We start from the raw sequence: 13,552 nt of genomic DNA, 5'->3' as shown, positions 1-13,552 counted from the left end.
ATAGCTAATTTTATCATGCTCAAAACAGATGATTAAAATTTTTTTTAAAAGGCTACATCACATAAACCCATCTCTGTAAAAATGTGTTTTCAAGAAGTGATCTAAATGGAATAACTGATTGTACAAACTTTGCAAACTTAATTTTTTTTTTTTTTTAGACTGAAGTGGTTTGACAGACCAACCAACTGACCGGCCAACGCCGCCATTCCTACTGCCATTGCTATGAAAAAAAATCTCACATTTTTTCTGGCTGAATAAACACGACACAAGCAAAACTTTATGGTTTGTGTGAATGAAAGAGTAATCGGTATGTGCACCACATAGCTGGTCCCCTTTGTGTGCTGACGGAGGCAAATTCCATTTCATGCTTTATCTGTATTCAGGGTATTCAGGTTTTCAAAACTAGACAACATTGCATTGCAATACCACGGAATGCATCATACTAATTTTGTCAGCTGACTGTTTGCAAGGTTAAACAGAGTATCGGGTTGTGAAAAGTTGCATGAGCTCATGGCCGTCATAGTGGCTCAGAAAACATGTGTCATTGTTGTGCAAACTTGTCTTGTTTTTCCGTGTTTTCCTTTAATAGAAGAAAACGTGTCATATCCTGCTTCTTCCTCCTCCAAATGCAACACAGCCTCGCCCAAGGTTGCTTCAAGGTTTGAAACTTCATGAATCATGTCAGCCACTGGTGTAGTCAAAGCTGTAATAAGGGTTTATGTAGTTGGTGATAAATGAAAGTGAGAAAAAAAAACAAACTTTAAAGACCTTAAAAAAAAAGGACCTTTAAATCTGATGTTTTGTTGGCTTTTAGGTCACTGAATTTCTTTTGTAGTTCATGTTTTACTCCATTCTGTTTAAAATGCTCCAAAATGCTAAAATTTGACAGGGATGCAGAACCAAAAATCATAAATAACTTTTATCAACACAATGACAGTTTAAACAGAAACTGTAAGGAAAACAGTGAAATTCTGTTATACGTATAAAGACTGAACAGAAAATGAAGAAAAAGCAATGTCACAGTGAGCCCACATGATGGACTTATCATGCATTCTCCCACTCTGAACTGCTGGGCTATAAATAAGCTGCAGCTGTCCTCCCAAATTCCTACTGTGCATTGGAAACTACACGTATGAGCACTGCATCACACTGACAGTCACAGTGAACAAAGTCACACGCTCACCTAATAGCATATTTTAACAACATTCCAATACATTTACCTCACATCTTTGTAAAAATGTCAATAAAAACAGATGCAAAAGTGTGCAAATGATTTAAAACTGCTAATAATATTTTTGTTTCATGATGAAAATGTTTTTAATGGGTGAATGGTCTGAACTGCAGACATGCCACTTTAGCACCCAGCCATGTTCTTTCACTAAGCCATGCTGTATGTATGGGTGTATGTAGACTCTGGTTTGGTATTTTCCTCCTGGCTTACCCAGAAAAAGACGATGTTAGTATGCTGTTCCAAGACCTGCATGTATCAGCATTAATGGATAGGAAGGAAAAAAAAATGTATTGATGAATTATTTGTGAACATAGTCTCTCACAGAGTGGGAACCCATCCCCATTTTTACTTCTGAAAGACTCATAGAATCTGGAATGCTCTTGTCATACCCATTAACATTACTAATTAAACCATCAGCTTCCTTCAAACAACAACAAATATTTGATATGCTGTCTTATGAATATTTTCAGTTAAATAAGGGCTTTTTTGGAAACAGAGTTTTAGTTGTGCCAACAGTCTTCAGCTTTCCAGAATCACCATCAAAGTAAATATAGTGGATGATGTTGTGGAGTGTCATGGCCTTGTGTGTAGTAAACAGAAAGCTATGGTCCAGCACAGGATGTGATTAAGTCAAGCACAGCTTAGTCACAGAGCTATTTAGAGACTTTAATTCAGTTGTATTCAGAGTATCCCTTTCCGAGTAAGCATAATAAGTCTGGGAGTCACGCTCACGAGAGTACAAAAGGATAAATAATGATGCTGACAAAAAAAAATGCGCTGGGATCAACTCTCATTGTAAAGTGAGAAGCAAACATGCAGCACAGACATATTGTCCAACAAAGGCACAATAAAAAAAAAAAAAAAAAGCTGGTACAACTGGGAACAGTACAAACGGTGCAGATATCACAGTAAATCATGACGCTTATCTCAAAATATTTACGTTCTGTAGTTCCAGCAACTAAATTAGACCTTATCAGAACAAAAGCATGTGAGTCAAAAAGGGATAACATAGTTGTTCTGGCCAAGGTACGGAGAGATACGCCTAACTGGCTTGGTACACTTTGTTCCATCTGTGCTGGCTCTATGTGCGCACTCATCAGTGTCGGTCCTGCAGGCACCGCAGTGGCAGCTGAGAGCCACAGGGTAGGTGAAGACAGGGTTGGCTTCAATGGGACAGCCAGGCAGAACAGCAGTGCGGTATTCAACCTTATCATAGGTACAGCCCCTCTGGACAAGGAAGCGTGGGCCGAGAATATCCCTCATGTTGCTGTCCTGGTTATCACGCACAAACACAGGGGTCAAACTAAATGAATGAATCTAGATTTCAGATAAAACTGGGAAACAATGTACCACAAATTTTCTTTTTATGTGACTTTCTAACTGATAACACTAACTAAACACTGTCTCAATATGTATTTATGTAGGCCCAAATATCCAGCATGTTGGCATTTGAATAATTGCAACAGATGAGTGAAGTGCCTTCTTGTGACTATTTTTCAAACTTTTGCAAAATTTTGCTCAGTAATGTATAATATTGTAACCACAATTTAGGATTTCTGTGGAGGAAATTTCAAGCTTTAGTTTGGATGTAAAGCCCAGCCAACATCTGAATAATATCTCTAAAATATGACATATTCTTACTATTGACCTTTCACATATATCTTTTTAATATTTAATTTTATATTTCTTTTCATATGATTTTTTAAAAATATTTGAGACAACAAAAAATATCACTATTATTATTTTTATGGAATATACTAAACACTGAATGTCACCTTCCAGTTTCCATTAAGCATAATGTAGACTTTCTTTCTCTTGTTCTTTCTTCTTTTTTAAAAATAATAATAGACATACATACCCTTGAGTAGCAAAATCCCATGCAGATGGTCGTGTTTATTGCCACACAGAAGTCACATTCTGGCTTTTCCACATGCAGGGTGAAATCAGTGGGTAAACACATGGGAACTGCAGGACTCAACATCAGAATAATGAGCCAGGAGGTGAACATTGCGGTCTCCATGTTATGTTTCTCAGTCAATCAATTTTGGTCCTGTATGGGGAAAAAAACAGGCAAGGAGACCAGTAAAGAGATACATACAAGAGAGGATCAGATTTTTTTTTTGTTTTGTTAAATATTGTTTTCTTACCCTCTGTATGTGTGCGTCACCTGCTTGAAGGTTGTGGGCACTTGCAGGCCTTGTGAAGGTCTGAGTCCAAACATCTTTTCTGAGCAGTATTTATGCGAACATAAGATAATCCACCTTTACATAAACTACCTGTTATCATCTACCTGTGACGAAATGGATTTACTGAACCTTTAGTCCATTATGTGGATTACATAAATAGTAATTTAATTCATAAATAAAATTCAGGTAGTAACCATGCAATTCTGTCCAAAGTAGTCTAAGACAGTGTCCACTAGAGGTCACAAAACACCCAAAAGCTTCATTTCTGTTTTAAAGAATGCATTGTTTATTGGGATCCCTTCAAATTTTAACCCGAGTTGTACTTGCTTTAACAATACAAGCCAATCAGTCACTCATTCATGTAAAAATTAACCTGAAAGCTTCTTATAAAGCAGGACTGCACATTGTTAGCAGTTAAAAACTAACACCAAAGAACATGCAGCAATGTGAACAAGTCAAATCAAACAGACATGAGCTGAACACTGGTAGAAAACAATCAGAAAGGTTTCTATAATCTGATTTCCCAGAACTAAAATAAAAGTTGTACTGTAAATGTCAGATCAGGACAATGAACTCCCGACAATAACATCTTTAAAAAAAAAAAAATGCAGATGATACTCAGCTTTACCTATCAATGAAGCCAGATGACACACATCAATTAATTAAACTGCAGGAATGTCTTAAAGACATTAAGGCCTGGATGACCTCTAATTTCCTGCTTCTAAATTCAGCTAAAACTGAAATTCTTGTTCTCGGCCCCACAAATCTTAGAAACATGGTGTCTAACCAGATACTTACTCTGGATGGCATTACTTTGGCCTCCAGTAACACTGTGAGAAATCTTGGAGTCATTTTTGACCAGGATATGTCCTTCAATGCACATATTAAACAAATATGTAGGACCGCTTTTTTGCATTTGCGCAATATTTCTAAAATTAGAAACATCCTTTCTCAGAGTGATGCTGAAAAGCTAATTCATGCATTTATTACTTCTAGGGTGGACTATTGTAATTCATTATTATCAGGCTGTCCTAAAAGCTCCCTGAAAAGCCTTCAGCTGATCCAAAATGCTGCAGCTAGAGTACTGACAGGGACTAGAAAGAGAGAGCAGATTTCTCCCATATTGGCTTCTCTTCATTGGCTCCCTGTTAAATCTAGAATAGAATTTAAAATTCTTCTCCTCACATACAAGGTCTTGAATAATCAGGCACCATCTTATCTCAAAGACCTCATAGTACCATATCACCCCAACAGAGCACTTCGCTCTCAGACTGCTGGCTTACTTGTGGTTCCTACGATACTTAAGAGTAGAATGGGAGGCAGAGCCTTCAGCTTTCAGGCGCCTCGTCTGTGGAACCAGCTTCCAGCTTGGATTCGGGAGACAGACTCCCTCTCTATTTTTAAGATTAGGCTTAAAACTTTCCTTTTTCATCAAGCTTATAGTTAGGGCTGGATCAGGTGACCCTGAACCATCCCTTAGTTATGCTGCTATAGGTCTAGTCTGCTGGGGGGTTCACATAATGCACTGTTTCTTCTCATTCACCTTATTTACTTTGTTTATACTCCACTCTGCATTTAATCAATAGTTATTATTAATCTCTGGCTCTCTTCCACAGCATGTCTTTCTCTCCCCTCAGCCCAACCGGTCGCAGCAGATGACTGCCCCTCCCTGAGCCTGGTTCTGCTGGAGGTTTCTTCCTGTTAAAAGGGAGTTTTTCCTGTCCACTGTCGCCAAGTGCTGCTCATAGGGGGTCGTTTTGACTGTTGGGTTTTCTCTGTATTATTGTAGGGTCTTTACCCACAATACAAAGCGCCTTGAGGCGACTGTTTGTTGTGATTTGGCGCTATATAAATAAAATTGAACTGAATTGAAATTTCATTATCTATAATTTAGTTTAATAATTAATGAAGATGGAGTCTCTCAGGCACATTAGGTGATAACTGTGAATCATATAACTGTTTTGAATTCCATTGTTATATTTGTTTATATCTAATATTCACCTGTAGCTCATTAGGATTCATACTGTACAAAGACACATGTGCTAGATTATAAAAACATACAGAGAAGGAGCTTTTTAAAAAAAAAAATTCAATAAAAGGGCTTCTAACAGTAAAAAACTACTATCTAATTAATCTTTAAAGTTCACCCACGGTCATCACTTTTACTTCATCAGTGACCAGGAATTTGATTTTAAGCTGATCATTCCTTCTACCAGCCTGTTGTTCACCTTTACATTAACATAAACAGTATATGAATTTTACATACGCATACACATACATACACTATTTAAACAATTTATCATAACTGATTCATTCTCGTGTGAAACCAAGCATAAAAGTGCTAATATTTAATGAGCTGGTGTAAAGGTCCAGGGCAAATGATTACACTTACTTTTTCACCCTAGTCTGCAGTTTTTTTGCTTTGTTTTGTTTTGGGTTTTTTTTTGCTGTAGCCATACTTTCCCCTGACACGTGACTTTTGTGCTTTTCTAAGCACTACTAGAGGAATGACCAAATGCTTAGTAATACATTAATACTTACATGTGTGATAAGTCCCCGTAGGAGTAGTGACCAAATCCTAAAAATTTAACCTGGATCCCGCCTCTGAAATTCCTAACATAACCAGCAAATACTGAGTAACCTTGGGTTGCACGCAGGAGTAACATGACAACATAAAATTTGCTATTTTTTTCATCAGAACAGGAGTCATAAAAGACAGACACATCAAAGGCTCGTCAGTTTTTACAATCTCTGAAATTATGTTAGACTTCACTACTTTGTGTCCTTGATGGATTATTAACTAAAGAGAACTCATCTTTATAGTTAGTAGGAAGCGCAGACCAGACTCCTGCCAAATGCAAGAGAGATAGCTGAACTACTTTATTGTTCTTAGCTGTAGGAGAAACTTCACTGATAGTTGAAGTGGCTAAGCTGGAAGAAACAGATGACAAAAACCTAGAAAACTTTACTTATTTCTGTTGAGGTCAAAGGGAAACTTTTCCACTGTGCAGTGGCTTTAAATGTCTGACAATGGATTCTGAAGTGCATTGAACATCAGCGGGATTTAAGAACAATTTCAGGATCATTTCAAAGGAAGGACAGATTTGCAAGACTTCATGTTACTGAATTTCAGCTGAATTTCAATATTGTGTGTGTCAAAGGAAGCCCCTCTACTTCATCTGTTGAATTAACCATGGTGGGTACAGGTGGTCGAGTGGCAACTTTTGCTGTGTGGGATTATGTGGTGTTTGCTGGAATAATTCTGGTGGCAGCTGGCATTGGCCTATTCCAGGCCATCCGAGGTCGCAAGGAGACCAGCAGCGAGGAGTTCTTGTTGGGTGGAAGGCAAATGACAGCTGTGCCAGTTGCCATGTCTCTCACTGCCAGCTTCATGTCTGGCATCACAGTCATTGGTACACCTGCTGAGGCATACCGGTTTGGATCTGCCTTCTGGCTCTTTGGCTTCGCCTATGCTATCATGTCTGCAATCACTGCTGAGATTTTTGTTCCTCTTTTCTACCGACTGGGGATCACCAGTGCCTATGAGGTAGGGAGATGGTACAAAGGCTGGTCAACAGGTGAAGCTTAAAATGGAAATAGCTTAAATAAAGAAAGAAATAAAGATCAATAAAGAATGCTTTACAGACAATCAACAGAACTACACAACTCAGTGCTGGTTAATGAAGGTTATTCATTCATTACAGGTGACATGCCTTCTTAAAATGAGATTTTTGGCTATTTATTCCGATATAGTATCCAAGTGCTATGTAAGCATTTCTTTCAAAAGATGTGTAAAAATAAGAGGACAAAATAGATAAAAAGCAACAAATAGAAAAAAAGACCTTTAAGATAATGTATATCTTTAAGTACAGAGTATTGCAATATATCAAATATGTGGACCAAAACATCCCACTAATGAAGTCCAGGTGTCCTTTTCATTTCTAGTACCTTGAGATGCGCTTCAGCCGCCCCATCCGTGTAATTGGGACATCAATGTACATCGTGCAGACGGTAACTAAAATGGGCTTTAAATTAATAAATATGTGTTCAGTTACTTTTTGTATTTTGACTATTAAAATTGAAATGATTAATGAATGAAAGGCTGATCAAAGCCCAATGATTTAAATTGTAAATGTGAAATGATAAACAGCACCTGCTCTTTTTTCTTGTTGACTATGGAAAACTGGTTCTTGATACCATCTCCAAGAAATCAATATGAAATACCTGCTTGTTGTGTTTCATTCTAATCAACTAATGGTGACATGTCTCCTCAGGCTCTGTACACCGGTTTAGTCATCTATGCTCCAGCTCTTGCTCTAAATCAAAGTAAGCCAAAGAACACAAAAGCTCCTAAAACACATTTTAAAAAAGGAAAGGGTTTTTAGTTTCACTGAAATGTCACCTGCTAACACTATTTCTACTTTTTCTCAGTGGTGTGTTAATCCTGACTTTATGTACTATTAATTATTTCTTGTTTATCCTGTAAAAATATTAATCTAAAAACAAAAACAAAGGCGATCACTTGTTTTCTTGTTTTAGATAAAGAACAAACACCTATTTAAAGTCAGCTTAAAAAGATGTAGAGAGAACCATAATTGTACTCATTTCTTATTACTCAGTCACTGGACTTAATCTGTGGGGAGTGCTGATCGCTACAGGCGCGGTGTGCATCATCTACTGCACTTTGGTTGGTACCGCTTAATGTCAAAAAGTATTATACTTATTTACCTATTACACAGTTGCATCAAGGTATGCTTTCATTTCCACTGATAAACTTTTTGGCTCATTGAGGTTTTAATGACCAGTTTTATACTTAAATATGAGCTTATTCTAAGCTTACTCTAACACCAATGTTCACTTCAGGGTGGTCTGAAAGCAGTAATCTGGACAGATGTGCTGCAGATGGTGGTCATGCTAGCAGGTTTTGTGGCTGTTATAGCCAGGGGAGCTGTGCTGCAGGGAGGTCTGACGAAGATTTGGGAAGATGCTGGCGAAGGAGGCCGACTAGAAGCGTTTGAGTAAGCAGACTAATTGTCTAATAGCAAGTTTTGAATCACAGAAACTGTGATTACTAATTCCAAAGAAACTAACTAAAAACTGTACCTAGTACTGAAAAAAAATTAATGTCATGGATGAAAAGCCTGACATATATATATGCTATTCTACATTACCTGATGTTTGCATTGCTAATGTCCTTGAGTTTTTTTGTTTTTATTTATGTTATTGACATTTTTACTGCAGCTTTGATCCAAATCCCCTGAAAAGGCATACTTTCTGGAGCATAGTACTTGGCGGTAGCATAATGTGGGTGTCTATTTACTCAATCAACCAGTCCCAGGTGCAGCGTTACATCTCCTGCAAAACCCTCGGACATGCCAAGATGTGAGCATTCCTGTAATTCAGTGCAAACAGTAGATTGCTGACTGTGAGCAAAGTTTCATGTGCTGACATGTCTTTTTTAATATTTCAGGTCTCTGTATGTGAACATGGTTGGGCTGTGGGCAACTGTGAGTCTGGCTGTGTTTTCTGGCCTCACCATGTACTCCATTTACAAGAACTGTGACCCACTTTCAAATGGTGACGTAGGCACACCTGACCAAGTAAGTACAGTATGCATGCAGTTTTCACTTCACTTATCATCTCAAGGACACCATGCTTTTTCTTATGCATCAAAGCATTATGTGTAACAAAACATGGTTTTTATCTGTCAACCAGCTGCTTCCCTACCTTGTAATGGATATTCTGGCAGACTACCCTGGAATTCCAGGCCTGTTTGTGGCTGCAGCATATAGTGGTACCCTCAGGTGAGAGCCTTAGACAAGAAAAAACACGTTAGTTTAGAGTTATGCAGAGATAAGGAGCAGATAATGTCTGATTCTAAGAAAAGAATGAACTCGGCTTTGTAGCTGCCAGAGAAAAGGTCAAATTATCTTTGCACTGACTAGGGAACAGGAAGATATTTTTGCATTTGCATTTCTAGACATAGATAATGCCAGCAACTACCATCTGCATGTTACCTGAGACTAGCCTTTTCTGCAGTGTAATCAGCATTTTAAATGCGGTTGTGTTCCAAGTCTAAAAGCTTACCTTCGCATGTTTTTTCAGCACAGTGTCTTCCAGCATTAATGCCCTAGTTGCTGTGACAGTAGAAGACTTTATTCTACCAGCGTGCAAAAACCTCACAGAGAAGCAACTGAGCTGGATTAACATGGGCCTGAGTAAGTTGTATATGTATTAAAAAAACAAAACAAAAAGAAAAAACATTAAAGAAGCTTTGGGCTACATACATAGAAAACTGTGAATAAAAGAATGACCAGCTACAACCAAGGAAAAAACACTTTTCTTTAAAAGTTTCTGTCTTTAATAAACAACACTTGAAATTTGAGCAATATCTCCTAAACATTTCCTGATCTAATCTGACATTACAGCTATTTGCTTTGAAGCAATGACTAAGCACACTTATATAACTAAAGTTATAAGATAACAGCTGACATCAAGATCACATTAATCTTTTTATTGTTACCATCTTTATCTAGCATTCTTAGCACCACACACCAAATAAGATATAACACGATCATGTGTAATAGATTGACGTTTCAATCATACCTGTGAACAAAGGAAATCTTGTTCAGTCAACTAAAAAATAAATCATTAAAACTCATTTGTTAATGGTTTACATTAACAGACCTAATAGGGCACAGATCTTACTAAAACAATCTAAGCAGGCAGATTTACTTAGAAAACGGCTGCTGATTCTGTGGGACAGCACTGTTGCAGCGCTGCCCCCATCGGTGCGGCACGGTACTTTCACAAAAAATAAACGTCACATTCACAGTCATTCAGTCATTGTTAGTATTTTACTTGTCATGATGACTGCATGTCACAGAAGGTATTTTTAGGGTGTGGATCATTAATTTTCTGTAAGAGGGAAATTGCAGCAAAGTTATCTTTTTCTTCTTCATTCTGTCATACACGCAGTCTTTAGTATTTTAAACTGGATTATATGAAGAAACTAGATTATATGCTTTTGAAGAAATTTGAACACCTGTAATTTTTTTGGTTTGTTTTTTATACAGTGAGCCAAAGAATCTAAATGATCCAAGCAGAAACTCAGAAAATGAGTTTAGTGTGCAAAAACCACAATAACCTGTGTTGTAGAAACTTATGTAAAAATGTTGCCTATCTGGAATGTGCACCAAGCAACAACTGAATTTGCACTGTGAGATTTGTAATTTGTGTCTTTTAATATTCATCCGCTCTCAGGCGTAGTCTTTGGAGCACTGTGCATTGGAATGGCTGGAGTAGCTTCACTGATGGGAAGCGTTCTGCAGGTATTCGAAAACAGCAAGCAAACACACTCACTACTGCTATCATTTACTGCTCTACAGCGTGGCTGTGAGGTGGATGTTAAAAACTACAAGCTAAACTATTTTAATGTTTTCTATTTTCAGGCAGCTCTGTCCATATTTGGCATGATAAGTGGACCGCTTCTTGGTCTCTATCTATTAGGCATGTTTTTTCGCACACCAAACTCAATAGTGAGTATTTCCTTGCACTCAAACTTCCACTAGCACAACTGCACAATCTGACAACACACACAGAAAAAATGTTGCCAAAGAAACACAAATGTGACTCACTCAAGAAAGTAGTTCACTGTAGTCATGTGTACTTTTCAGGGAGGACTTGTGGGAATGATCATCGGCCTAGTGTTGACTCTGTGGGTGGGGATCGGAGGCCAGATTTACCCACCGACAGCTGAAAATACAAATCCTCTTCCACTCACCACTGCAGGCTGCAACAACACAATAGGTCACAACTACACAACAGTAACTCCCTGGACCAGTCTAGTGACTCTGACCCCAAAGCCTGAGTGAGTCATTTTACATGAAACATTAAAATAACGCATTCTTTCTCCATTCTTTTCTTTTGCCCCACCCCAATGTGTTTTTTTCCACACTAGCTTTTTCCTAGATGAGCTTTATAAACTCCCTGTAGGGTCCTCATGTGTTTTTTCATTTCTTTTCTTTATTTTTTCTTTTCTATTATTGTTCACATGAATGTGCAATATACCAGAGTTGACAGGCAAGAAGGTGGAGGTGGTGGTAGTGGAGGTGGGGGGCAGCTAACCAACATGCTCAGTAAACACCCCGATTCCCCACACACCTTTGTGGGGCAGGGAAAAGCAGATCCGGGGCCCACAATGAAGACACCACAGAACACCATTGTGCCCAAGACCAGCACCCACCCTCCCCACCGCAAAGGATAGTCTGAAGTCTGGGGGCCCATCTACATGCTGAGCTCCAATGTCAGTCACCCACTACTTAGTCAACAACAGACGCACACACAAAAAAAGAAAAACGGACAAGACAAACTGCCTCCAGCCCACAAAAAACTACTCCACACCTAAGTGACAGCTCCCTCACCTGAGCGTCCCTCCCAAAGACAGGGCCTCTGGGCACCTCAAAATCCCAGACCAGACATCCCGACATGGGCCAACCCACCTCACATGGTGGTGCGCCCGAGGGGGCCCAGACCACCCTGACGCATGGAAGGAATCAGAGCCCCACACCTCACACCCCCCCCAGCCACACAGCCCAGAGCCAGCACCCTCCACCGCAAGCACCCCAGTCCCCACACCCCGAGACTACGAGGCAGCACCCACCCAAGTTCCCACCGCCACCAACCAAAATAAAACTTTCTTCTGCTCCTCAACACTATGACAAAAATCACAGTAAACTTGGATTTGTATATTAAAAAATAATGTTGCTGTCTCTAAAAACTTAGTTGTATTTCAAAAATCAACCCCAAAAGTACAAACATCTCACTGAGGGTATGAGCAACCTCTGTTAAGAAAATATTTTGTATCTTTTGACTGCACTTTGTTTGTGCTTTAAATATATTTTAAAATTTATCATCTAAATATTATAGATTTTTGCTTTTATTTATTTCCATTTCAGTTATAGGCCTCCTATAGCAGACTCCTGGTACGCTCTGTCCTATGTCTACTTTTCTCTGTTGGGAGCATTGACCACAATGGTGTCTGGTATGCTTGTGAGCATGATCACAGGTGCGATATTACTTCTTATTAAATCCAATCCACAACACTATTATATAAATATTTATTAAAATAAGAATAAAACCAAGGGAGTGTGTTTTCTTTTTTAATAGGTGGATGCAAGCAGGAAAAGCTGAGTTCAGAGCTGTTTGTGAGGAAGAGTGATTTATTCTGTTTTAGCTGGTGCAGTAAATCGAAGGTAAGCTGATGACCCCTCACAATTTTGCCAGATCATTGATAACAAAAGGACATATCCATATCTCTTTCTAAAATAAGCCAAATCTTGCCATTTTATAAATCTAATATGTTCTCAACCAAATACAGGAATTAGACATCACAGAAAAGTGTTCAACAGGCTTTCAGATGGGAGCTGACAACCCAGCATTCAAAGAAGACGACATGATGAGCAAAGATGTTGAAAAAATCACAAAACTGTAATGGTACTGTATCTATGAAACGCTCTGTCGTGAGGGCATTTTAATTAAAGAGAATACAGCACGCACACAAAACACTAGATAATGGTATTTATATTGATCATGTGTTGAAAACCTCAAATTGAATCAGAAATCAAATTCAGAACTTGTGTATTTGTTACAAAAGTTTTGAATACAATATTGGAAAGAGAAATCATTTGTTTATTGAAGTCAGATGCCCATATCTTCTGCTCCACATGGACCAGATGTTTCCATTTCACGTTCACTTGTAATAGGACAAACTTGTAACTCTTTTTTATTGCCCATTGTGTTCAGTTGTTCTCACTGATACGAGATTGTACTTACCTGAACGTTGTACTTCATTTCATGCGGACACAGCAATACATGCTAGAGGTGTGATTACTGTTTAGAAGGAAGCGTTTTCAAGCATGAACAATGGTCTTTTGTTTATTACGCACTTTTATATTGAAAACCACTGCGCTCTTTATGAGCTGCCTGTAAAATTGGTAACAAAATCTGTTTGTCAATAAAATATTTTGTAAGAAAGTTTTGTAAGTTTCGTACAAAAACTGAAAGTACACATACCAGTGCAAAACTTTAATCTATGAACTTTAAACAAATACACAGTATATTACTGTGTGTACTG

The 13,552-nt window shown here is 38.3% G+C and overlaps 2 protein-coding genes across 2 annotated transcripts; one reads left to right on the top strand and one right to left on the bottom strand.

Moving 5' to 3' along the window:
• Positions 1-2,115: 2,115 nt before the first annotated feature.
• Positions 2,116-3,433, bottom strand: tshba (thyroid stimulating hormone subunit beta a). The gene is made up of 3 exons (XM_030729953.1): positions 3,379-3,433; positions 3,090-3,281; positions 2,116-2,503 (listed from the first exon to the last, which is right to left on the bottom strand). Exons 2-3 carry the CDS (start codon positions 3,249-3,251, stop codon positions 2,225-2,227), a joined length of 441 nt encoding a protein of 146 aa, XP_030585813.1. The 5' UTR covers positions 3,252-3,281; positions 3,379-3,433; the 3' UTR covers positions 2,116-2,224.
• Positions 3,434-5,750: 2,317 nt separating this feature from the next.
• Positions 5,751-13,376, top strand: slc5a8l (solute carrier family 5 member 8, like). Its single transcript, XM_030729233.1, has 15 exons — positions 5,751-6,964; positions 7,363-7,428; positions 7,692-7,743; positions 8,037-8,104; positions 8,281-8,435; positions 8,659-8,799; positions 8,888-9,017; positions 9,133-9,221; positions 9,523-9,635; positions 10,681-10,748; positions 10,869-10,955; positions 11,094-11,287; positions 12,375-12,484; positions 12,586-12,671; positions 12,797-13,376. Exons 1-15 carry the CDS (start codon positions 6,611-6,613, stop codon positions 12,908-12,910), a joined length of 1,827 nt encoding a protein of 608 aa, XP_030585093.1. The 5' UTR covers positions 5,751-6,610; the 3' UTR covers positions 12,911-13,376.
• The last annotated feature ends 176 nt before the right edge of the window (positions 13,377-13,552 follow it).

The sequence above is a fragment of the Archocentrus centrarchus genome, chromosome 5, assembly GCF_007364275.1.
Source record: "Archocentrus centrarchus isolate MPI-CPG fArcCen1 chromosome 5, fArcCen1, whole genome shotgun sequence".
Lineage (NCBI taxonomy): Eukaryota > Metazoa > Chordata > Actinopteri > Cichliformes > Cichlidae > Archocentrus > Archocentrus centrarchus.
The sequence above is the reverse complement of the archived record's forward strand: the minus strand, read 5'-3'. Positions and strand labels throughout refer to the sequence as shown.

Excerpts from the sequence above, each read along its gene's own strand:
- slc5a8l (XM_030729233.1), top strand. The coding sequence starts at position 6,611 with ATGGTGGGTACAGGTGGTCGAGTGGCAACTTTTGCTGTGTGGGATTAT. Across the intron at positions 11,288-12,374 it reads ACTCTGACCCCAAAGCCTGA|TTATAGGCCTCCTATAGCAG; the intron begins GTGAGTCATTTT and ends TTTCCATTTCAG. Across the intron at positions 12,485-12,585 it reads GCTTGTGAGCATGATCACAG|GTGGATGCAAGCAGGAAAAG; the intron begins GTGCGATATTAC and ends CTTTTTTAATAG.
- tshba (XM_030729953.1), bottom strand. The coding sequence starts at position 3,251 with ATGGAGACCGCAATGTTCACCTCCTGGCTCATTATTCTGATGTTGAGT. Across the intron at positions 2,504-3,089 it reads TGGGATTTTGCTACTCAAGG|GACAGCAACATGAGGGATAT; the intron begins GTATGTATGTCT and ends CGTGATAACCAG.